We start from the raw sequence: 27,512 nt of genomic DNA, 5'->3' as shown, positions 1-27,512 counted from the left end.
GTCTCATAGAAGGCTAAAATGTGCTTTTTAAAGTTATGGAGAGCAAACTAATAAATTAGAAAAAAGGCCAAAATAAATGGAATTTGCACAATGAACTCCACTTTTACTTTGCAGCACTGCAGCAAATGAATATTGAAATAACAACAATATAGTAATATATTATTCTGGAGAGATGATGGTATTACATTATATAAATGATATAATATATAAAAAGCACATAAGAATATTATGTAAATAAACAACACACTACTTTGACTGTAATATACTTGGTTCTTACTGTATTATGATCCAAGCTAATACTATAAATGCACTATGGAAATTCTAATGATGTCAAAGTATAACTGGTCCATGTTATCAGACAGCAAATAGACATTAAAATAAACCTTTATCCTAGATGTCCCAACTTCATTTTACAACTTATTACATATTTTACAGTGTTAAACGGTATGTCCATTTTTGCACCCAAAGTGAAGCAACTTTTCAAATAGTAGTAGTGGCAGATATAGTAGAGTGTGGTAAGTAAATCTTCAACTATTTGTTGACTACATTTCCTATGTCTCCATGGACTACACAAATCCTGTATAGTCCTACAGTTCTACTCCCTTCCACCTGTCCCATACTACTTTCTAATCTACTTAAGTGTGTCCTAGGAGACAGTAGGGAACTGGTAGAAAGGAGCAACTACACAGGGTTTGTTCGTAGTCTGTAACCAGGGTGACACATCAGTATGCATTGGTGGTGTAGAGAAAGGTCTTCGCAAGACTTGTAAGACAAAGTTGCTGCTTTTTTTTTCTTTCACATGCCTTGGAGCAACAGAATATTGGTTTTAACTCTTTCCAATCCAATTTGTATCCCGGTTTTCCTAGGGGGCTTACTCTTTTTCTGCCGTTACACAACGGCGCTATCTGCTGGCTAAGGCCAGTACTGCATCAGGTGACACATTGGATAGGCTCCGACAGCAGATAGGCTGGCAATATACAGTAAGAGAACCCCGACGGACGTCTTCCAACATTGGAGCTCTACAGCCTTAAATCATAATGTCTTCAGATGTCAGACAGTGGATTGGACAGGGTTAACAGTCTAAATAGTCTATAAGTATAACGTAGCTCAATGCCAGTTAACAAATAGCCCCATTCTAACATACATGCACAGAGTTCAGTGCAATACCAATTGTATCTTATACCAATTGTATAAGTACAAGTAAGCGCAGTATAAGTACAAACAACCAGGGCATGTTCACACAGGGTGGATTTTATATTGCAAAGGGTTGAAATCCGAAGTGAAAATCTGCAACATAACTTCGAATCCTACAGATATAAATTTGTATGGTTGAGATTTGTTAAAATCTCATGCAGTTTATTGCTACTGTAATACACTGCAGATTTTAGTACTCACATTTATATGGAAAATCAGCCACATACGCTCTACATAAGCAGTCTACAGTCAATATATTATATTGCCCAGGACCTTAGGTTCAACAAGCATACACAACAAATGGGTTGCAAAGGTGAACTTAGCCATTATATCTCTTCCTTTCTGACTCCTCTATCTCTTTGCCTCCACAATGTAATGTCTTTTCTTTAGTTTTCCAGTGCCAATTAAGAGGGCCATGCTTTCGTACTATTTGTACAATTTGATCATTGTGCATATTACCTGATCGAGCCCGACATATAATAAACATGCATGTCATGGATTCATTTGTTATCTTCAAATATTAATAAAAGTATCAATATTTATTTCCTTGCAGTATGTGGATTCAGTTCCCTGTAATCCTAGCTACTTTGTAACATAAATTCTGTGCTGAGATCTTTCTCTGTATTTGTGGTTGTATATACGAGCCCATTTCCTTTATTTACTATCTTACCGGGGAACTCAAGAAAATCCTTTTAACTCCCAGTTAATGGAATGAAATCTTCACTTGAAATGAAAACTTTTAGCTTCCCTCTCTGAATATCAACTCATTATCTTTTATCTCGGCTGTTAGTGTAGGAATTGGCAAAGCCATTTAGTAGCGGCCACTCCAGTACTGCAGGTAAATTATACACCCATATCTGAAACAATCTAAGTCCAATTTGAAACTTCCTTGCTTTCTGTTTACTCCTTATCTGTCCTGCTGTGATTGTTTTTCCGCTTCTGCGAGTTTTGCTGCATGGTCACAATAACCTTCAGCAGTTAAGCACCAAGTGGTTTTGTTCCCAAGAAATAAAGTCAAATAACGCTCGCCATTTTTTCTAATTTAATTAACGTTCTTTCTTCAGGACTTGCTAATTTCAATTAGACAAAGCTGATGAAGGAATCACAGATAATTTGAAACTGTTGAAATTTTGGCTTAATTTATTTTCCCCCATTTTGAAAAAAAGTTCATTAAAAGGTGGCACAGTTGGGAAGACCTACAAAAGTATCTGACCTGTAGGTGAAAAATAATCTCCAAAATGCCCACCTAACACAATGGCAGCCATCAGGACCAACTCATATCCAGTCACCACTGATCTCAACATTGCCCAAGTTTCCTGGTCGAAGAATTGTGAGCACAGCCCTATGCCTCTTACCAAGTCTTACAATACAGATACAAGCTTTATTTTCTGGTAGAATCAATCCTTTCCTAATTGTTCTCTCCATCATATTAACCCCTTAGTGACGGAGCTTTTTTGCTTTTTTCCATTTTTGTTTTTTCCTACTCCCTTTTAAAAAATCGTAGTTCCTTTATTTATCCATCGACGTCGCTGTATGAGGGCTTGTTTTTTGCTGGATGAGTTGTATTTTTCAATGGCACTATTTATTGTACCATATAATTTACTGAAAGACTTTTTAAAAATTCTAATCAGAGAGAAATGGAAAAAGAAACGACATTCCACCATCTTTCGGTGCGTCCTGTTTCTACGGCGCACAAACTGCAACAAATACGACCTGATATTTTTATTCTATGGGTCAGTACGATTACTACGATACCAAACTTATATAGTATTTTTTTTGCTGTAGTACTTGTATTTTTTTTTAAGATATTTAATTTTTTTCAATTATTTTCTGCGGTCATTTTGTGCGCGCAATATCTTTTTTATTTTTTCGTCGACTTAGCTGAGCAAGGGCTCATTTTTTGTGGGATGGCCTGTAGTTTCCGATAGTATCAATTTGAAATACATATGACTTTTTGATCGCTTTTTATTGCGTTTTTTCTGGGAGACAGGGTAACTAAAAAAGTGTATTTCTGGCGTTCTTTATTTTTTTTTTTCGGACGACGTTCACCGTGCGGGAAAAATAATGCGCCACTTTGATAGATTGGACTTTTATGGACGCGACGATACCAAACACATATTTTTATTTTATGAATTAGATTTTTTAATAATAGATATGGCAAAAGGGGGGTGATTTAAACTTTTATAACTTTTTTTTTTACTTTACTTTAAAGTCCCCCTGATCACTCCTGCAGTATGACGTAATGCTATAGCATTACGTCATACTGCTTTTTCAAAGGCAGTCTATCATGCCACCCCACGGGGTTGGCTTGATAGGCAGTCTGCTAAGGCAGCCCTGGGGCCTTTCTGAAGGCCCCTGGCTGCCATGACACCTGCACAGCTCCCCCGATCTCACTGCGGGGGAGGTGGGGGGGGCGTGCGGAACCCCCGAACAGCGTTCGGGGGATTTAAATGCCGCTGTCAGAATTGATAGTGGCATTTAAAGGGTAATAAACAGCTAACGCCCGCACTGTATGGAGGGAGATAGCGGCGCTACCTCCCTCCATACACGTCCTGCAACAGCAGGACGTAGTTTTACGATAGCGCCGTCACTAAGGGGTTAAAATAGAGCAGTATAAGCTACATATACTCATCTTTAAACTCCCCTACATGAACATCTCTATGGTCCCTCACCAATTTTTTAAGTAAACCACAAAGATGAATTGCCATACTTTACATGTGGCCAGTGATTGTCTGCTGCTACGCATTGAGTATGGCACATCATCACGGATTCTATACTGATTCTGATTTGTAGTATATTTTACAACCCATCAGCCACAAACAATAAAATAAAAAATAAAAGCAGCAGCAAATGCTGTAAAATATAAAAAAAAAAAAACTAAACAGTTACAAAGAACACATTTCCTCTACTAAACCCATTTTTGTGAAAAATAAAAAAAATTAAAAAGTACAAATTCACCACTGATGCTGCCTGGACTGGAGCAGGGAAGCCGTCCAGCATCAGGGACTAGTGTCTTAGTATATGACCCTGTCTCTGCCCACCCTGGAGCGTCACTGAGTTGCAAGGGAAGGGCCATCAAGAGTTTATTAGATACAGTATGAAAGGAGGGCAGAGCTGCGTTAGCACGCTGGCGCTACACGGCCTTCTCTTGCTCCCGGATCGCACTCCCTCCTCACAACAAGCATGTGTCATTACATCACACGAACTTATATACTCCCTCTCTGCATTCTCTACACCCCTCAATCCTAAATACAAGTGGTTTCCCCAACTCAACCCTACTATTTCTGGGGATCGCCAGCTTTAGGGTGGCTGTACACACAGCAATCATCATGTGAAAAATTGCTCAGTTGAGTGAAGGTAAGCAGCGATAGTTTTCCATGCAGCCACCAACAGGATGACAAGTGATAACGCATTCACTATTCGCTAGTCATTTTCTTTCAGCTCACCTAAAAATAGTCCTTGGTTGATTAATTATTAGAGATGAGCGAACACCAAAATGTTCGGGTGTTCGTTATTCGGAACGAACTTCCCGTGATGCTCGAGGGTTCGTTTCGAACAACGAACCCCATTGAAGTCAATGGGCGACCAGAACATTTTTGTATTTCGCCGATGCTCGCTAAGGTTTTCATGTGTGAAAATCTGGGCAATTCAAGAAAGTGATGGGAATGACACAGAAACGGATAGGGCAGGCGAGGGGCTACGTGTTGGGCTGCATCTCAAGTTCACAGGTCCCACTATTAAGCCACAATACCGGCAAGAGTGGGCCCCCCCCCTCCCAACAACTTTTACTTCTGAAAAGCCCTCATTAGCATGGCATACCTTTGCTAAGCACCACACTACCTCCAACAAAGCACAATCACTGCCTGCATGACACTCCACTGACACTTCTCCTGGGTTACATGCTGCCCAACCGCCCCCCCTCCCCCCCCCCCACAGCGCACACCAAAGTGTCCCTGGGCAGCCTTCAGCTGCCCTCATGCCACACCACGCTCATGTCTATTTAGAATTGCGTCTGCCATGACGAGGGACCGCAGGCACACACTGCAGAGGTTGGCACGGCTAGGCAGCGACCCTCTTTAAAAGTGGCGGAGCGATAGCCCACAATGCTGTACAGAAGCAATGAGAAATAGAATCCTGTGCCACCGCCATCAGGAGCTGCACACGTGGGCATAGCAATGGGGAACCTATGTGCCACACACTATTCATTCTGTCAAGGTGTCTGCATGCCCCAGTCAGACCGGGCTTTTTAATTCATAGACACAGGCAGGTACAACTCCCTATTGTGAAGTCCCTGTCGACCCACAGCATGGGTGGCTCCCTGGAACCCACCGGCGGTACATAGAAATATCCCATTGCATTGCCCAACACAGCTGAGGTAGTAATGTCGTGCGTAATACAGGTGGGCTTCGGCCCACACTGCATGGCCCAGTCAGACGGGTTCTTTAGAAGTGTACAGATGTATTAAAAACTCAGTGTGCACCTACAGCATGGGTGACTCCCTGGAACCCACCGGCGGTACATAAAAATATCCCATTGCATTGCCCAACACAGCTGAGGTAACGTCAGCTGTAATGCAGGTGGGCTAAAAATTAATTTGATTACACTGTAGGCGAGGGCCCACAAAAATTGCTGTATCAACAGTACTAATGTACATCCCAAAAATTGGCCATGGCCAGCCAAGAGGGCAGGTGAAACCCATTAATCGCTTTGGTTAATGTGGCTTAAGTGGTAACTAGGCCTGGAGGCAGCCCAGTGTAACGAAAAATTGGTTCAAGTTAAAGTTCCAATGCTTTTAAGCACATTGAAACTTATAAAAATTGTTCTGAAAAATTATTTGAGTGAGCCTTGTGGCCCTAAGAAAAATTGCCCGTTCAGCGTGATAACGTGAGGTTTCAGGAGGAGGAGCAGGAGGAGGAGGAGGAATATTATACACAGATTGATGAAGCAGAAATGTCCCCGTTTTGGATGGTGAGAGAGAACGTAGCTTCCATCCGCGGGTGCAGCCTACGTATTGCTTACGTATCGCTGCTGTCCGCTGGTGGAGAACAGAAGTCTGGGGAAATCCAGCCTTTGTTCATCTTGATGAGTGTTAGCCTGTCGGCACTGTCGGTTGACAAGCGGCTACGCTTATCTGTGATGATTCCCCCAGCCGCACTAAACACCCTCTCCGACAAGACGCTAGCCGCAGGACAAGCAAGCACCTCCAGGGCATACAGCACTAGTTCAGGCCACGTGTCCAGCTTCGACACCCAGTAGTTGTAGGGGGCAGAGGCGTCACCAAGGATGGTCGTGCGATCCGCTACGTACTCCCTCACCATCCTTTTACAGTGCTCCCGCCGACTCAGCCGTGACTGGGGAGCGGTGACACAGTCTTGGTGGGGAGCCATAAAGCTGGCCAGGCCCTTAAAGACTGTTGCACTACCTGGGATGTACATGCTGCTCGATCTACGCACATCCCCTGCTACCTTGCCCTTGGTACTGCGCCTTCTGCCACTAGCGCTGTCGGCTGGGAATTTTACCATCAGCTTGTCCGCAAGGGTCCTGTGGTATAGCAACACTCTCGAACCCCTTTCCTCTTCGGGAATCAGAGTGGGCAGGTTCTCCTTATACCGTGGATCGAGCAGTGTGTACACCCAGTAATCCGTCGTGGCCAGAATGCGTGCAACGCGAGGGTCACGAGAAAGGCATCCTAACATGAAGTCAGCCATGTGTGCCAGGGTACCTGTACGCAACACATGGCTGTCTTCACTAGGAAGATCACTATCAGGATCCTCCTCCTCCTCCTCAGGCCATACACGCTGAAAGGATGACAGGCAATCAGCCGGTGTACCGTCAGCAGCGGCCCAAGCTGTCTCTTCCCCCTCCTCCTCATCCTCCTCATGCTCCTCCTCCTCCTCCTGTATGCGCTGAGAAATAGACAGGAGGGTGCCCTGACTATCCAGCGGCATACTGTCTTCCCCCGCCCCCGTTTCCGAGCGCAAAGCAGCTGCCTTTATGGTTTGCAGGGAATTTCTCAAGATGCATAGCAGAGGAATGGTGACGCTAATGATTGTAGCATCGCCGCTCACCACCTGGGTAGACTCCTCAAAATTACCAAGGACATGTCAGATGTCTGCCAACCAGGCCCACTCTTCTGAAAGGAATTGAGGAGGCTGACTCCCACTGCGCCGCCCATGTTGGAGTTGGTATTCGACTATAGCTCTACGTTGTTCATAGAGCCTGGCCAACATGTGGAGCGTAGAGTTCCACCGTGTGGGCACGTCGCACAGCAGTCGGTGCACTGGCAGCTTAAAGTGATGTTGCAGGGTGCGCAGGGTGGCAGCGTCCGCGTGGGACTTGCGGAAATGTGCGCAGAGCCGGCGCGCCTTTACGAGCAGGTCTGACAAGCGTGGGTAGCTTTTCAGAAAGCGCTGAACCACCAAATTAAAGACATGGGCCAGGCATGGCACGTGCGTGAGGCTGCCGAGCTGTAGAGCCGCCACCAGGTTACGGCCGTTGTCACACACGACCATGCCCGGTTGGAGGCTCAGCGGCGCAAGCCAGCGGTCGGTCTGCTGTGTCAGACCCTGCAGCAGTTCGTGGGCCGTGTGCCTCTTATCTCCTAAGCTGAGTAGTTTCAGCACGGCCTGCTGACGCTTGCCCACCGCTGTGCTGCCACACCGCGCGACACCGACTGCTGGCGACATGCTGCTGCTAACACATCTTGATTGCGAGACAGAGGAGGAGGAGGAGGAGGGTGCTTTAGTGGAGGAAGCATACACCTCCGCAGATACCAGCACCGAGCTGGGGCCCGCAATTCTGGGGGTGGGTAGGACGTGAGCGGTCCCAGGCTCTGACTCTGTCCCAGCCTCCACTAAATTCACCCAATGTGCCGTCAGGGAGATGTAGTGGCCCTGCCCGCCTGTGCTTGTCCACGTGTCCGTAGTTAAGTGGACCGTGGCAGTAACCGCGTTGGTGAGGGCGCGCACAATGTTGCGGGAGACGTGGTCGTGCAGGGCTGGGACGGCACATCGGGAAAAGTAGTGGCGACTGGGAACTGAGTAGCGCGGGGCCGCCGCCTCCATGATACTTTTGAAGGACTCAGTTTCCACAACCCTATACGGCAGCATCTCAAGGCTGATGAATTTTGCTATGCGGACGGTTAACGTTTGAGCGTGCGGGTGCGTGGCGGCGTACTTGCGCTTGCGCTCCAACAGTTGCGCAAGCGACGGCTGAACGGTGCGCTGAACTACACTGCTGGATGGGGCCGAGGACAGCGGAGATGAGGGTGTGGGTGCAGGCCATGAGGCGGTAGTGCCTGTGTCCTGAGAGGGGGGTTGCATCTCAGTGGCAGGTTGGGGCACAGGGGGAGAGGCAGGGGTGCAAACTGGAGGCGGTGAACGGCCTTCGTCCCACCTTGCGGGGTGCTTGGCCATCATATGTCTGCGCATGGTGGTGGTGGTGAGGCTGTTGCTGTTGGCTCCCCGGCTGAGCTTTGCGCGACAAAGGTTGCACACCACTGTTCGTCGGTCGTCAGGCGTCTCTGTGAAAAACTGCCAGACCTTAGAGCACCTCGGCCTCCGCAGGGTGGCATGGCGCGAGGGGGCGCTTTGGGAAACACTTGGTGGATTATTCGGTCTGGCCCTGCCTCTACCCCTGGCCACTGCACTGCCTCTTGCAACCTGCCCTGCTGATGCCCTTGACTCCCCCTCTGAAGACCTGTCCTCCTGAGTAAGCGTTGCACACCAGGTGGGGTCAGTCACCTCATCGTCCTGCTGCTCTTCCTCCGAATCCTCTGTGCGCTGCTCCCTGGGACTTACTGCCCTTACTACTACCTCACTGCAAGACAACTGTGTCTGATCGTCATCGTCCTCCTCACCCACAGAAAGTTGTTGAGACAGTTGGCGGAAGTCCCCAGCCTCTTCTCCCGGACCCCGGGAACTTTCGAATGGTTGGGCATCAGTGACGATAAACTCCTCTGGTGGGAGAGGAACCGCTGCTGCCCAATCTAAGCAGGGGCCCGAGAACAGTTCCTGGGAGTGTTCCCGCTCCTGAGCAGGTGTTATTGTAGTGGAGTGAGGAGGCTGGGAGGAAGGAGGAGCAGCAGACAGAGGATTCGGATTGGCAGCAGTGGACGGCGCAGAACTGCGGGTAGACGATAGGTTGCTCGAAGCACTTTCTGCCATCCAGGACAGGACCTGCTCACACTGCTCATTTTCTAATAACCGTCTCCCGCGTGGACCCATTAATTGGGCGATGAATGTGGGGACGCCAGAAACGTGCCTCTCTCCTAATCGCGCAGCAGTCGGCTGCGACACACCGGGATCAGGAGCTCGGGCTGTGCCCACACCCTGACTTGGCCCTCCGCGTCCTCGGCCGCGTCCACGTCCTCTAGGCCTACCCCTACCCCTCAGCATGCTGTATTACCAGTGATTTGATTTCACAGGCAGGAAATAAATTGGCGCAAGACTGCAGGCCAAATATAATTTTTGCCCTTTTTGGAAAACGAAAGGCCCCACTGACTCTAGTGAATGAATTATCTAAGTTTAATAACTGTGCTGTGTCCCTGCTTATGTGTCACAGAACGTGAGGGTAGCAGAGTTATTATAACTCTTGGAGAGCAGGTATTTTTTTCCCAATTAAGGAAAGCAAATGGCGAAGCCAGCAGTAAAGCGTAGCTGGGTGCGTCTGATTTAGCAATGTTGTTCAAGCAGCTCACACGTGTCCACCGCCCTTAGGACGGACAGAGGCTGGACAAATAGATTTGTTTTCAGTTTTTTTCCACCAAAAGGCAGCACTGCGTATATTCAATGAACATGAGAAGTTTAATAACTGTGCTGTGTCCCTGCTTATGTGTCACAGAACGTGAGGGTAGCAGAGTTATTATAACTCTTGGAGAGCAGGTATTTTTTTCCCAATTAAGGAAAGCAAATGGCGAAGCCAGCAGTAAAGCGTAGCTGGGTGCGTCTGATTTAGCAATGTTGTTCACGCAGCTCACACGTGTCCACAGCCCTTAGGACGGACAGAGGCTGGACAAATAGATTTGTTTTCAGTTTTTTTCCACCAAAAGGCAGCACTGCGTATATTCAATGAACATGAGAAGTTTAATAACTGTGCTGTGTCCCTGCTTATGTGTCACAGAACGTGAGGGTAGCAGAGTTATTATAATTCTTGGAGAGCAGGTATTTTTTTCCCAATTAAGGAAAACAAATGGCGAAGCCAGCAGTAAAGCGTAGCTGGGTGCGTCTGATTTAGCAATGTTGTTCAAGCAGCTCACACGTGTCCACCGCCCTTAGGACGGACAGAGGCTGGACAAATAGATTTGTTTTCAGTTTTTTTCCACCAAAAGGCAGCACTGCGTATATTCTATGAATAATAACTGTGTTGTGGCCCTGCCTATACAATTCTTTCCCTGCAGTATCAATGGAGGGTGCAATGGTCTGCAGAGGCGATTTTGAGAAGCAAAAAAAAATGCAGCACAGCTAACAGCAGCCTGGACAGTACTGCACACGGATAAATATGGCCCTAGAAAGGACCGTTGAGGTTCTTGAAGGCTACACTCACTCCTAACACTCTCCCTGCCTATGCAGCACTTCTGTCCCTAATGCCAGGTGCAACGGTCTGCAGAGGCGATTTTGAGAAAAAAAAATTGCCACTGCTAACAGCAGCCAACACACAGCTATCAGTGGCCCTAATAAGGACCTTTGGGGGGGTCTTGAAGCCTACACTAACTACCAATTCTTTCCCTACAGCAGCTCCGGTACAAACAGCACTGTCCCTCATCTAACTCACACCGCATCTGAGGCGAGCCGCGGGAGGGGCCGACTTTTATGTTCGGGTGACACCTGATCTCCCCAGCCACTCACAGCAGGGGGGTGGTATAGGGCTTGAACGTCACAGGGGGAAGTTGTAATGCCTTCCCTGTCTTTCAATTGGCCAGAAAAGCGCGCTAACGTCTCAGGGAAGGAAGTGAAAGTAACCAGAACACCGCATGGTGTTCGTTACGAATAACGAACATCCCGAACACCCTAATATTCGCACGAATATCAAGCTCGGACGAACGCGTTCGCTCATCTCTATTAATTATTGTCAGGTGTAAACAGGCAATTGTTTGTCTTTCAATGACTAGCCAATAACTTTGCAGGGATATGTGCGTGTGTTTCAGTGACCATGAACATGATCAGCAATCGCTGTGTAAAAGCTCAAAAAGAACAGCTGTTCACACGCTAACAACTAACTGTAGCGGGTGGTGGTATCGCCACACAGATTCAGGATACGATGCAGCAGAAGGAGTTACACAAATATGCAATTTTTACTCAAGAACAAAGGAATTAAAGTGAACAAAGTTATGATGCCAATTAGGCAGTTTACCTTTTACCTTAAAACATCTTATCGATAACTAATACTATCACTAACTAAATCCTAGGATTAGTACTACTTTGTACTTAATACAAAATAATACCAATGCTAGAAAAACAGTATCAACAATGCTGTAAATACATCAGTCCTGTGGAACCAAAATATAAACCAAGAAATGTAATACAGTTTGTCTATGAAGGATCAACACTACTTTTGGTGATCAATACCCAACTCAGTCTCTTAGAAAAGTTAGCTCCTCTTTTAATGTTTCTTTAAATCACGCAGTCCTTAAATCATATCTGAGCACCTGAAATTCACATCGAGTGTAGACTCCAATAGCAGGCCTGCTAATTAATAGACTGAGACCCTTTCTGCTGTGCACATCTATCTGTTAGAGGCCGGTCCTACCTACAGCTGTGTTGCATGGGAATTACCACCTCTACTGACTCCAGCTGCCTCAGATCAGAAATGTCACTCAACTCAGTCCTTCTTAGATCTAGAGGTCCAGGCTCCCCACTGCCCTTTCCAGTCTTTCTTCAGCAGCAATTCTTCTGCAGACTATTGCACCCTTCCTTACAGCAGCAACTCAGCTTTCTACAAAGTCCCTGCATTCTCTCCTGTTGGCAGCTCAAACATACCCCCTTTGATATCAGGGCATCATCCCACTAGAAAGTTCCCAATGACCATGCGCAGTCCTTTTTTTCTCTCCCCTTCCAACACTTGAACTCCCAACAGCTAATTAAAGTACAGCACATAGGAGGCGATATCTGGGTGCAGTTTTTCAAACTGGCCACTAGTGGTCACAACAAAAGCAGGTTTCCCATCTCCATAGCAACTAAACTTTACTGACTATTTGAACAATAGTGGTCCCTTGTAAACCCACACTTACCAAGAAAACGTCACAAACACATTAAACATCATATATCAACTACCGGGTACAGCCTTCCAGCCCTACAGAATTACAATGGGGCTAAGGATGCTTCTAGACTAAACAATTCATTGTTTGCCCCAGTGAACGATGTCAGAGTTTGCTCATGCAGCCAGTTTATACAGGCAAATAAATCGTTCTGTCATTCACATTCACTGCAGCAGTGAATGAAACGAATGAACGATTGGTATTTAAACGGAACGATTAGCCAACAAGCAAACAATGATTTTCATACTTGCACGAAATAAATGATGAAGGTAAGCGATCGTTGACCCAGTTTTCATTGAACTATTCTCGTTCAAATTCGAACAATTCAGCATTTTTTTTTTAGGCGGTAATCGTTCCATCTAAGTGCTCCTTAAGGCCGCCTGCAGACGGCCGGGTCGGATCCGCCTGCGAGAATTCTCGCAGCGGGACCCGTCCCACGCCCCTGCAGGGACCAGCGCGTACCCCTCTGCTTCCGTTGCTCCGGCTGTTTGATGTCCTGCTGCCGAGCAGCCAGCGCATGCGCAGACCAGAGCCGGCGGCCGGGGAGTGAGATTTCTGTGCGATTTGTTTGCCGCACGAGATTTCGCGCGGACAAATCACGGCCGTCTGCCTAGGATCGCGTTTGCTAACGCCATCCTTTGGCAGCTTCCACGGACGGAAATTCCGTGGGAATTAAGTCATATGTGGATTCTGTGACATGTCTACAGCAGAGAATAAGCTTCAGGTTCAAATTTCTGCCGCTAATTGCTTTCAAACTACATGTCGGGTTTAGCATAGGATTTACCAACGTGTGAACATCGCCTTAGGAAATGTTTCATCTCTCACACTTGAGAAAAAACAGTAAGGGTGTGTTCACACGTTGCAGAAATGCTGTAGTTCCACAGCAGAAACGCGGCAAAACCGAAGGTTAAGGCTACTTCACATGAGCATATGCGCAATTGTGCACACATCAGTGCAACGTATTTGCACCATGAATGAGTTTTTTTTGCATATGTATCGGTGTACTCAACTGAACTTTTTGCGCCCGCAGGACATGTTCACTTGCGCACAGCTGACAAACAGGCCCCGGTTTAAATGGCTATTAAGTCAACTAGGGTCCAGATGTGTTCTTTTTCCAGCGGAATTGAGATGTTTTTCACGTATCTGCTTCTGTATAGCATGCACATTTGTGCACCACCCACAGACTTCACAGAAAAGTGGATCATGCTGCAAAAATTTGTAGCTACCCATTGCAATCAATGGGTTCTATTGACTACGTATTGTGCGCACAAAAACATGAGCATATACGCCCGTCTGAACCCGCCCTTAAAGTTACAGTACTGTTACAGCTGAAAATCCGCAGCACTTTTTTTCCTCTAGGTGTGTTAATCCCATTCCATATAAGAGCCCCTTCAGATGGATATGTGCGTAATTGCACACGCTTCAGTGCAACGCATTTGCGCCGTGATTGCAGTAGATTTGTGAGTGTATCAGCGTATAGTACTATACTTTTTTGTGCATGCAGGGCCTGTTCACATGTGTGTGTGACACCCCTCGCCGTGCTACGGTATAAAAGGCTATTTAGCCTAATGAGATCCAGATGTGTCCTTTTTTTTACAGAAATGCGCAGCGCACCTTCCATAGACTTATATGGGTCCCTTGGTGCAAAAATGTGTACAAATATAAAGCATGTCCTATTTTTTTCCAATTGTGTAATATATGCGCACAAAAAAGGGAATGAGAAGGAACCCATTAAAATCAATGGGTTCTATTCTCTGTGTGTTTTTTCCGCAGCGTTTCTGCAAAAGTGTGAACGCACCCTAATACAGCGAAAATGACTTTTGTCCTCTTACCTGTGAATGATGTGGTGCTTCTGTAAATAATCCAGGGCCAGCGATAATTCACATATATAAAGTTTCACAGCGTCCTCACTAAAATGCACGTTCTGCTGTAAGTGATAGCGAAGATCTCCTCCCAGGAGCAGATCCACAACCATAAACATGTCTTCTTCATCCTGGAAAGAATACCTGCAAAATAAAGTGATTGTAACATGTTTACTATTGTTAGAAGCGATAGAATGAACAACACATGCAATAGATACATAGAGACATGATAGGATGTAGGAAGGGGTTAATCAAAGAAGCTTTTTCATTACACGATGCCGCATCTCTCATAGATGCCAAATGAAAACTCTTTGTTTTTATTTTCATGAGGAATTGATACACAAAGTACATTAGAAAACTGCTAAACTTTATATTTTCCACATATGCATAAGGTTATTTACTAAGGTTTACATTTACCGCACAGATGTAATGGGGTGCACGTGCTGTAAATGAGCCTGTTCCCATTGCTATCCCTCCTATCCTCTTATAATTAGGTTGCATATTTAGTTGTGGGTAAATGCTGTATTACATCTTTCTTTTCTGTGGGTCCTAGTCACATGGGGCTCATGTGAGAGAAGGGGGGCTGACATCAGGTATTGTATAAAAGGATGGGTCGATGCCAACAGCGGCAGGTGGTGCTTCAGCAGTGTACTATGCTGATTGAGAAAATGTGGTAGATGGTCCCTGAACAGAGAGGCTTTCCTCACATTGCTACGTCAATGGGGTGGTGCCGGACGGAGAAACAATAGCAACTTTGAAGAACCGGAGTACTTGCTGATATATCTTCTTCAGAGAATTGCCTTGACATGGAGTCCAATAGTGCAGCCTATGCAGTGTTGTCTCCTGGCCAGTAACTCAATAGCCCATCTGGTAATTACGTTGAAAGGCCAGTATTTATTTTTTCAGGCTATGTTAATGGCTGGTATAACATAATTGTTGGCTGAGAGTACCTCCAGCCAGGCAGTAACCCCACATTATCAAGTATTTCACTCACTCACTTTCTCTGTCTAGCTCCCGTTCGGCCAGCACTGACTCAAATAAGATTCATCTGGCATGATTTGTTAGTTACAAACCCATGCTGGCTCTGGTTAATTACTCCATTTTTATCCAAGTTCTTGCATACATGCTGTTTAATAATTTGTTCAAAGATCTTTTCCAATATAGAAGTCAGGCTCACAGGCCTATAGTTTCCTGGATCCACCTTCTTTAGTTTTTTTGAAGATAGGAGCAACATTTGCCCTTTTCAAATCTCCTGGGACGTCTCCTGTTCTCTAGGAATTTTCAAAGATTATGACAAGTGGTTCAGCAATTACTTCTATTGCTTCCTTTAGTAATTCATCTGGACCTTGTGACTTGAATTCGTTTAAGTTAGCTAAATATCCCCTCACCAGCTCTCTGCTTATAGATAACCTGCATTCTTTTATTCCCCCAATAGCACAGAGAAGACATCTACTTTCTCTCTGTTGCAATTCATTATTAGCTTTAGGTTTTCTGACACTTGCCCTACAGTTTCTGCAGACCACATTATATTCTTCTTTAGATATTCCCTCCTCTTTCCATTTGATAAACATATTTTTCTTCATTTTTAACATGTGTGCAAGTTCTGTGTTCATCCATCCTGGTCTCTTTAAATGCCTCCCATTATTCCTTCTTTTAGGGATGGTTAACAATTGTGCTTTGAGAATCTCATTTCGCAATATTTCCCAACCTTCTTGGACATTTCTGTCCTTAAGAACATCCAGGCATTGGATTCTTCCTACCCTCTTTCTGAGTCCATTAAAATCTGCCTTTCTGAAATCCAACCTTGTGGTCTGAGTTCTCTCAGCTCTTCCTCCCCTTTTTATCCAAAATTCAAGGATAGCATGATCACTGCCTCCTAAGGTCCCAGCCATGCTTACTTCCTCAACCATTCCCTCCCTGTTGGTAAGAAATAGGTCCAAGATAGCAGATCCCCTTGTTTTCTCTTCTACCTTTTGGAAGATAAAGTTGTCAGCAAGAGCGGATAAGAATTTGTTGGATCCATTACTTTTACCTGAGAGAGATTGCCAACAAATGCCTGGATAGGTAAAATCTCCCATAATCATTATGTCATGTTTTTTTGAAAGCTTGGCCATCTGATGTAGAAAGAGTTCATCCATATCTTCTGCATATCCAGGTGGCCTATAGTAAATGCCTACAATGGTGTCCTTTCTGTTGTTCTCTCCTTGTATTCCTACCCAAACAGTTTCTACAGAACTATCATGCTCTGAAGCTTGAATCTCTGTTGAGATTAATGTTTTCCTAACATACAACACAATACCACCTCCCCTTTTTTTAGGTCTATTTCTTATAAATAAGTTGTATCCTTCAAACCTTGTATTCCAATCATGTGTATCATTCCACCAAGTTTCCGTGATGCCTATGACATCATATTTCTCTTCCTGTGTAAGGAGCTCCAGTTCTCCTTGTTTGTTTCCCATGCTCTGTGCATTTGTGTAAAAACATTTTAGTTTGTGATCGGTGTCTCTTGCTCCCCTACTTTCCTTCTGAATTTTTTGCCTGTGTTCTTTCTTTCCACTTTTCATAGCAAGGTTCTCAAATGTGTTAATTAACTATATATTTTTACCTGGCCTTTCACTTCACTTCCCTTCCCATATTGTTCTACTTTAAAGCTCTCCTAATGAGTGAAGCAAGATGGCATTAATGCCTTTTGATTGCAGAGAACTCTTGTCTGTCTACCTGCGGTCCTGTAACTGGGTGTACTATGGTATTAGAGACATGGTAAGCGTCGGCCTGAAACTCAGGACGAGCGCAAACCTATGTCATTATCACCCTTACTAGAGACTTCCACAGAACAAGCTCCGGTTACCTTATCTTTCGGCACTTAGATAACGGTTCCCCGCCCTGGCAGATAGCCATGTCTCTTCCTGCCAAGGGGCCCTAAGAAACCCGAAGATCCCTACATACATCATCATAAATGATATTATACATTTTTTAAGGCAATTATAGTCAGTTTGTCCATACTACACATTCAGCTTTTGTAGAAAAACAAAGTAAAAAAACGGCGCAATCGGCCTTAGAATTATACTCGGTGCTGATTGGAGGAAAATATTACCTTATTTCTGAAAATTCTGTTCATCTCACATTTCTATAGTGATACACATTTGCCTTCATAACATCTTCCCACCCTTAGAAAAGAAGAGTCATAGTTTTCAATCCTCATGGCCAGCTATTTCTCCCCACACAAACAGGATGGGCAGTGCCCCTTCAGTCTCTCCCTTTAAATGTCACAATCAATTCTATTAGCTGTTTCCCTGCTCCTGATTGCATGATCACTGGGGAAGCAATCACCATGACAAGTAGGGTATGCTCATGATAAGCCTAGTTGCGATTAGTCGTCAACAACTTAATTGCACAATGCTATAGTATGACAGCAATGTAGCTACTAAAAAAAACTGTTGCTATTCCCTTGGCGGTCACATCTTTGCAAAATATCAAAATGATTGGAAATCAAGAGCAATCAACAGTTCAAAGTGAACTTTTTCTTTTTTCAAGAACTGCCGACAATGAATGGAGATATTCTTGTTTGCATTCAGAGCAGGTTAAGATGTGACTCACCAGAATAACAGGGGATCCTCTGATGCTCCCAGTCTCCAACACAACAACGGGCTCCAATAGTCCAGCAGAAGACAAATTGTTTGGAGGTGACTTTGGGGCCAATCACTTGCCACAATTTATTTCAATAATGGGATTATTCATAAATTACTTCCTGATAGTATGCCCTGTGTGTGGAATACAAACAGCAAAAAGTATGCCATCTGGTACCCCACAGAAGCCTCACCCATCTGAAAAGCAGTAGAACCATTGTCTAGTATTCAAACAGCTGCACTTAGCAACAATGTACCCCAAGTAATATCACTGTTACGTAAGAGCTATGAGCCTGGTCCTATCCAGAGGATAGATTTATCTCAGTTGACTGACAAATAGTAGAGATATTAAAATAGTAAAAAGTATATTAGAAAGTTGTATAACTTTAGATAGTTCCCCATATTCATTGCTTCGAATCAAATATTTTACTACTAATACACTGCTATCTAAAATGCAGTGTAGAAAAAACCTTGCTTCCATGAAATGATGACTCTTCCACCCAAATTGACCACACTGGAGATTAGACCTCCCCTTCATGAGGTCATGGTATTTCTTCTCGAACCCTTAGAGGCAAATTGCCTACAAACCAGTTGATGCTACTGTACTAGTAGATTAGGCTTAATTTTATTTACCGTGTAACCTGATTTTATGATGTTACGTACGGTGAGACATGTATGGAATCACACAGAGGAACGATAAAGTGCTGTAACCAGATAGAATGTCGGAGCAGCACATAGTAAACCGAAAAGGAAATCATAAACTGGAGAAATAGCAAATCCATAGGAAATGTGCAGAATATTGATGACTGAGAGATCATTATTTGTGTAGTGGAGCTGTGACCCAATACATGAATATCGGGAAGACATTTCACTTTATTCCTAAATCGAGCAATGCCATCAAAATTGCCCCAAATTAGTTCTATAACACTTGTTTATGTCATTTCTGACAAGAATGTTACACAAACTACAGGACTAGGATGGCAGGAAGCACGCCAGAGCAGTTGACATAGCAGGGAATGAATCTATCCCTGATCTAAAAATGATTGCACCTACATAACAAGTGGAACATCCACCCCGAAAAGGGCAAACCCCAATAGGAACTTGGGGCTTCCCTAAAAGACCCCAGATGGAATAAGGTAGGAAGATAAACCCCAGGAACAGATCAAGTGGGACAAGTCAAGGAAAACACAGCACACTTGGTGGTGGTGGTGAGCACTGCTGCCTTGCAGCGATGGGATCCCAGGTTCAAATCCCCATCAAGGTCAGATTTAAACCCAGAACAAGACACAGTGCTGAGCCAATACACTTTTCATTTTCCTTTTTGCTCAAGGCAGAGATATTTTGGATGATCTAATACTGATTTAGCAAAAATTCTGTGTGATTTTATTGCCTGGCCAATCATGATAAGCAACAGTACTGTTCAGTAATGAACTTGTAAATAAGCCAACTGTCTCTTGTATTTCCATGTAATGAATGTGGTTTATTAATACAGCTATTATTATTAGTTTATTTAGGCTTAGGTGATTAATATCAATTAGCAGAGCGGTTCACTTTTTACTTATGACAACCAACACTGTGCAATACATAGAGATTAATAGTTGACTTCCAGCAAATTAATATAACACTTTAATTAAAAAACGAAAAGCCAGAAAATATTTAAAAAAACTAATTAAGTGTTTCACAGAAACTGCAGGCAAATGTCTATTATGTTTAGAGGTTTTTGTTTTGTATCAATAAGACAAGTCAGATCATAGAACTGGAATTATAGACCATTGTGCTACATATGGTCACAGGGTTAACAAGCAAATATTAACTAATATAGATTACAAGTACTACGGTAGGTATAGGATTTTCCTCTAACCTGAAACTATGTCAGAAATTAAAGGGATTGTTGCACTACTAGTTATTAACCTATCCAGAGGATAGGTCATCAATATCAGGTTGGAAAAGGTCTATCATCCAGGACCCTTGGTGATCAGCTGATCCAATGTACAGAGCTGTTCTGTTGTGGGAAGCAGAGAGCTGTGTTCATTGTGCAGTGGCCTGGGTTGGTATTGCAGGCTGAGTCAAATTGAAGTGACTGGTAGTCAGCCTGCAATATCAGCCTGGACCACCGCAAAATGTACAGTGCTGTCTATTTCCAGCAGAAGAACAGCTCTGTACACAAAATGTGAACAGAGGACCATTGATAGTCCCGCCTATCTCTCTAGAGAATTATGCTGCAGCTGCATCTTGTCTCAGATGCTACTTCGCAATGACTGTGAAGAACCCTCTGGACAGCAAACAGAAAAGCAGGACTGAGGACACATAGCAGAGAGTAGTGAAAGGAGATAGACAAAATATTCAGAATGACCAAAAGATTGAACTTCCAAATGGTTGATTTCTATTTAAACATCGTAAATGTAAATAGCAGCTCTGAAGAAGAAATACTGCCTAAGGCCTCATGCCCGAGGCCGTGGCGGACTCCGTTAGTGGAATATCGCAGTGGAGTCCGCCACGGCGCCCCCCCCCCCCCCAAAACACTCACACTCACCTCCCGGATCTGCCGCGTTATTCCCTCCCCTTGAGCCAGCGCACATGCGTGGTACAGCGCACGGCGTGTTGGCAGTGCAGTGGTGGGCAGGGCCACGTATATACGCGATACTTCCGCTGTGCTACAGCAAAGGTATAGTGTGATGGTCAGCTTACATTGACTGCAATGGAAGTCGACCGCGCGTATTCTTGTGGCAATTAGACCATGCCGCGGTTTCTTTCACACTGAGGAATATCGCGGTGGAATTCCGCAGCGTGAACATTGAGCTATTAGATTCATTAGAGCCTAAAATCTGCAGGATAACGCAGGTGATTTCCATGGGCATTAGCCCTTAAGTCTGGTTTCACAACTTTTTGATGCAGTTTATTGAGCCAAAGCCAGAATTGGATTTAAAAGGAATGGGTAATGTAAATGAAGGACTTAGGCCTCCTGCACATGGGCGGATTTGTGTTGCGAAATCCGAGCTGGCATCTGCTTCCGGATTCTGAAGCAAATCCAGCCCATAGCATGCTATGACAATACGCGATTTCCTGCCCACGAGCAGAAATCGATTGCGATGTTCTGTTCGCGGTGAAGAAATCGCAGCATGCCGCAATTTTGTACGGGCTACTATTGAAGTCAATAGAAACCTTTCATCTTGCAACCACTCAGCAATCATCCTTGCAGAATGGTCCACAGGAGCCACGTTATTGCCATAGCAACGGTGTCCTCTGAACGGCGCTGGCACGCTGGCCGGCACATCCGCAGCAGAGAAGAAGCCAGAGAGGTACGCTGGGGTTGCCTGCCGGGCATCGGGTCGAACTCCACTGTGAGATCTCACATGCGGGGTCTGACCCGCCCGTGTGCAGGCGGCCTTATACTTCTCATTCTTGCTGGATTCCACTTCTGGCTTTGGGTCAAAAAACTGCATCAAAAACTGCAGCTTAAACAAAATGTATAAAACTATCCAAACAAGTGAAATTTTGGGCATACTAAAGGAGATGCTTATTCATAAGCACATAGATGTGTCTATCTGACAGAAGATACATTTGACTTATATACTGTCATTTCCTATATTGTACACACTGGACATTCACTACATTAGGAACAGCTGGTGCATGACATGTTGTGATCAGTAACGCGGTACCACCTGATGGCTACATCACGATCTGCTTTCCGATAAGGTATGGACCTCTGCTCTGCACAGCAGAAGGCAACATTTGGCAGTTGTAGGTAAATGTGGTGACTTGAGTGATTTGACCGCGGGCAGATTGTTGGTGCCCAGAGGTGTGATGCCAGTATTTCTGAAACAACATCTGTTGGCTGTTCCCGAACTATCAAGAGTGTACCAGGACTAGACAGATACCCGACAGAAGATCACACTGTGGCAGGCCACATGTGGTTGATCCTCAAGGCGAGCATTGGATGGCACATCTGGTTTCTCAGCAACGATGTGTCACAGTGGATCAACTGACCCAGCGATACAACAGCGGAGAAGTTAGACAAAATTCCACAATGATCATATGCTGTACTTTGCATCGACTGGGGTTCAATAGCTGAAAATAGACAAGAGGGTCCTTGCTGACCCCCTATCATTGCCAATAACGTCTTTCATAGGTCCAGGAGAGACGTCAATGGACCTTGGACACATGGCAAAAGGTCATCTGCAGTGATTAGCTCCATTTCCTATTTCCTACTCAACCATGTGGATAGTCGAGTCCACATCTGGCGTAAACAGCATCAAGCCATATCCCATGGGTGCACTGTTAGAGTTCAATTGTCCAGTGATGGCAGTGTCATGGTCTCTGGAGTTTTTTCCTGGCATGGCTGAGGACTGTTGGTCATCATGCCACAAACCTTGAATGGTGAACGTTACAGGGACCATCTGCACCCATATCCACAGGGCAGGGGATAACTTGCTGATCTGGTCTGACCTCTGAGACCTCCACCAATCGCAAGAACGTCCCCCATCTTCCTTATTGTGGGATTGTTGCATCACCACCCCTGCAGTAAGGAGGAGACTGAATGAAATGCTGGTCACTCAAGCCCACCAGTGCTCCATTCAATTTCAATGGAACTGCTGAGATACCCGAGTGAGGGCCATGAGGCCCAGTGAAATGAATAGAGTGCTGACTGCACATGTACAGCCAGCAGTCCATTTAGAGTGATGTCACTGCTGAATGAGAAGTCACTCCCGCAGTGACAGGAGAGCGGGACACTAGAGTTTTCTTCTCGAAGCAGAAGAGATGTGGATCTCAACGATGAGACCTCCACAAATCAGCAAATTTTCCCTTATCCTGTGGATAGGGAATAACGTGCAATTTTAGTACAACCCTTTTAATAAACACATTTAAAAATGCAATCATTCCTTTATTCTTACATTCATTCCTTTGGTATCACAGCTCGATTTTATAAAAATTCTTCAGTGCTAAACATTACATGAAAAAAAAACTATTCAATATAATTAAACAAATATTAAATTAATGTTTGGTCTGGAATTTTAGGACCTTACTAATAAATAAACCAAGTTTCAAATTCTGTTGCCCACTACTGCTGTCCTAGAGACCATCGCTGGCAATACCTGATGCGACTCATTGCACTGTGATAACCAGTTTGGCAAGAAGTGAGACATAAATGGCAAATACTTCATCACTGTTGACCACAATTATGGTCACATGCCCATTGTGGCACTTCAAGGGTGGACAAGACCTGCAGTTTTGGAGCTACTCTGAACCAGTCGTCTAGTCATAATTTAACCCTTGTCAAAGTTGCTCAGATCCTTACACTTGCCCATTTTTTTGCTTCTAATACATCAACTTCCAAAACTACTGTTTTACGTGTTGTCTAATATTTCCCAATCCTTCACAGGTGCAATTGTTATGAGATAATCAATGCTATAAACTTTATCTGTCATTGGTTTTAATCCTATGGCTGATATATATATAACTCCTCTGTACGCCGCTTGATAACATGCTCCCTGACCTACTGACTACAATCCCTGCTAGCCGTCATTAACCGCTCCTGCAGTCATACTGATCCTGCCGTCACACAGCCAAATGTCTGACCATTGTCTGTATATAGCATCTCTCACTCACCACCTCGCCATACTGTGCACATCTCCAGCCATTTTACCTATTGTATCACCCCATTACTTGTAGTATGTAAGCTCAATGGAGCAGGACCCTCACCCCTATTGTTTTGATTAACTGATTACTATTGTCACCGTGGTTCTGTAATGTTTGTACTTTTTATCCTTCTGTATTCCCCGTCTATTTAACCCCTTAATGACGCGGCCATTTTTCGTTTTCCATTTTCGTTTTTTCCTCCCCCCTTTAAAAAAATCATAACTCCTTTATTTATCCATCCACGTCACTGTATGAGGGCTTGTTTTTTTGCGGGATGAGTTGTATTTTTCAATGGTGCTATTTAAAGTACCATATAATGTACTGAAAAACTTTAAAAAAATTCTAAGTGGAGTAAAATGGAAAAAAAACGACATTTTGCCATCTTTTAGTACGTCTTGCTTCTACGGCGCACAAATGGCAACAAAAACGACATGATAACTTTATTCTATGGGTCGGTACGATTACTACGATGCCAAACTTGGATAGTTTTTTTTTTACTATACTCCTCTTTTTTTTTTTTTAAAGACATAAAATTTTTTTCAATTATTTTCTGTCGTCATTTTGTGCGCGCGATAACTTTTTTATTTTTCTGTCGACGTAGTTGAGCAAGGTCTCATTTTTTGCGGGATGTCCTGTAGTTTCTGATAGTACCATTTTGGAATACATATGACTTTTTGATCGCTTTTTATTGTGTTTTTTATTGGAGACAGGGTAACTAAAAAAGTGCATTTCTGGCGTTCTTCATTTTTTGTTTCGGACGACGTTCACCGTGCGGGAAAAATTATGTGCTACTTTGATAGATCGGACTTTTACGGACGCGGCGATATCAAATACATATTTTTAATTTATTATTTAGATTTTTTAATAATAGATATGGCAAAAGGGGGGTGATTTAAACTTTTACAACTTTTTTTTTTTTTCAATTAAAAAAAAACTTTATTGATTCTTTTTTTTACTTTACTTTGAAGTCCCCCTGGGGGACTTTAAGATGCGATGCTTTGATCGCTCCTGCAGTATGACGTAATGCTATAGCATTACGTCATACTGCTTTTTGACAGGCAGCCTATGAAGCCACCCCACGGGGACCGCTTGATAGGCAGTCTGCTAAGGCAGCCCTGGGGCCTTTCATTAGGCCCCCGGCTGCCATGATACGTGCAAGGCTCCCCCGATCTCACCGCGGGGGGGCCGCGCGGGACCCCCGAACATCATTCGGGGGATTTAAATGCCGCTGTCAGAATTGACAGCGGCGTTTAAATGGTTAATAGCCGCGATCGGCCGCGCGGCCGCTCGCGGCTATTGCCCGCGGGTGTCAGCTGTTATAAACAGCTGATGCCCGCACTGTATGAAGAGAGGTTGCCACGCAACCTCTCTTCATACATACCCCGACGCTCCATGACGTACCAGGTACGTCATTGGTCGTTAAGGGGTTAAGCGCTGCGGAATATGTTGGCGCTATACAAATAAAGATTATTATTATATATTTATAAAGACGAAAGCCCTCACTCACTCACTGACTGACTCACTGACTGACTCGCCACTAATTCTTCAACTTGTCGTAGAAACATGAAATTTGGCACAAGCATAGATTATGTCCGAAATAGGAAAATTAAAGGGGTCGCAGCTCGATTATTTAATTCTAGTGCAAAAGAACTAGCGTCCAAATTTTATGTACGTAATCTAATTCTCTCACTTCCTGATGTCAAAGAAACATGAAATTTGGCATGAACATTGATTATGTCATAATAGGAAAAGTTAATGGGTCCCAACTCGATTATTCAATTCTAGCGCAAAAGAATTAGCGTCCAAATTTTACGTACATAATCTAATTCTCTCACTTCCTGATGCAACAAATAATTACACAAATTTTTACCACACAAATGTAATATTTGCCATGACCATTCTTTGCGTACTATGTATTGGAAATTTAAACAGTTGCAACGTGATTATTCAATCATATGCATGAAAGTAAGTGACCCCCTATGTAATGTAACTAATAACACATATCTGTACTGCACAAACTTGAAATTTGGCATGATCATTCCTATGTTACGTAACTAATAACATATCTGTACCCAACAATATATGAGACAGTTATCTTCTCAGCAAAACAAAACGCATTTAGAAATATGAGTATGTACTGACAGGAATAAAACTGACTGTCGTATGTATTGAAACACTGTAAAGTACAAAAGGAAGTGGACATGGACTGCTGGGATGGAGTATGCCTTTAAGTATAACAAGGGGCTGCAACCTTCAGTCTGGGTAGGAAATTTGAATAAAAAGGGACGTTACCTTTATAGGGTAAAAATGAGGAGATAGTGTGAGGTGGACATTCTGTGGGGTGACATTTTCACATACAGTCTGAGATAAATCTCTTTCCTATCTGCCTATACACTGAGAGGAATCTATCTGATCTGTGTGTTATGAGCAGCATGTGAGAGGTGGACATTCTGTGGGGTGACATTTATTTTACATACAGTCTGAGATAAATCTCTTTCCTATCTGCCTATACACTGAGAGGAATCTATCTGATCTGTGTGTTATGAGCAGCGTGTGAGAAGTGGACATTCTGTGTAGTGGTATTTTCACATACAGTCTGATGAAAATCTCTCTTTTTTCTGCCTATACGCTGAGAAGAATCTGACCTATGTGTTATAAGCAGCGTGTGAGAGGTGGACATTTTGTGGAGGGAAATTTTTACATACAGTCTGAGATAAATCTCTCTCCTATCTGCCTATACACTGAGAGGAATCTATATGATCTATGTGTTATGAGCAGTGTGTGAGAGGGGGCACATTCTGTGGGGTGACATTTTCACATACAGTCTGAGATAAATCTCTCTTCTATCTGCCTATACACTGAGAGCAATCTATCTGGCCTGTATGTAATGAAAAAATCTCTCTTCTATCTGAAAATCAGCAAGAAATACGATTTATGAGAGAGGTTTTGTATTCAAAAATATATAAAGCCTAGAAAAGTTTTTTTTGGCACACACGCTACCTTTAGGCCTTTAACTTCAGATAATAGGCAGGCGTTTTTGAGAAATTCATTGTCCAACCGTGATAATTTACAATAAAATTGTGAATCTTGAAAAAATTTAATTTATTTCCCATTAAACTATTAAATCTATCTTATCTGAATTTATTTGTACTCTAAAGTATCCATGACTTCATAAGATTTTCCGTGTGAACGCCAGATAAACACCAGTACCAAATTAACTCGGGCGAAGCCGGGTATATCATCTAGTCTATATATATAAGAAGTAAAGTAGAGGAACAAGCGGAGAGAACAGCTGCGGCCTCTGAAATCCTGACTAAGGGAAGCTTTCCCTATGGAAACATGCTGCTAGAAAACCAGGTGGTTAAATTGTGTTTTTGACTGATTTACTGTAAGAAATCATGAGGGAACTGGAGATTGTACAGGTATGAGAAAAATGAATAATTCATGAAGATACTCTAAGACAGATATGTTTTTCCTGCTCCTTTTCATCAAAAGGGATCATCTGCTTTTTAGTCTAGAAATGTCCAAAATTATTGGTAATAAGATGCCCCCCCTCCCCGTTATATGTTCATGCCAACTGATTCAATTGTAAAACCAAATCCCGTCCGTGTGTTTATAGATGAGTAATAGATGTCTAACTGTTTAATGAGCTTACTTCATGGGGTTGTGAATGGCATTGTTTTTCCTATTACGTAAGCATATTCAGAAAGCATGTTGACATGGAAGTTACAATAAGGCTGTGTTCACATGGGGTAAATCTGCATTGGATTTCTATGGCATGGATATCAATGAAAATCCAAGTCAGAAATGTGCGTTTTTGCCAAGATTTAAATGGATTTCATCTGAGCTGTAGATCCGCACATGGAATCACCCAGTCAACGGAACCAATTCATGTGCGGATTTTCTGACACAGATTCCATGTGGAATCTAGATTAAAAA

General features: G+C 43.8%; 1 protein-coding gene across 1 annotated transcript in view; it reads right to left on the bottom strand.

The window, feature by feature from the left end:
* Window positions 1-27,512, bottom strand: part of STK32B (serine/threonine kinase 32B) — a 149,777-nt gene that overhangs the window by 109,811 nt on the left and 12,454 nt on the right. Inside the window, exon 2 of the mRNA XM_066574645.1 lies at window positions 14,281-14,454. Coding sequence (XP_066430742.1) covers window positions 14,281-14,454 — 174 coding nt within the window. The remainder of the gene's footprint in view (window positions 1-14,280; window positions 14,455-27,512) is intronic.

Source organism: Eleutherodactylus coqui, chromosome 7, assembly GCF_035609145.1.
Source record: "Eleutherodactylus coqui strain aEleCoq1 chromosome 7, aEleCoq1.hap1, whole genome shotgun sequence".
Taxonomy (NCBI): Eukaryota; Metazoa; Chordata; class Amphibia; order Anura; family Eleutherodactylidae; genus Eleutherodactylus; species Eleutherodactylus coqui.
This window is presented reverse-complemented; position numbering and strand designations above follow the sequence as displayed.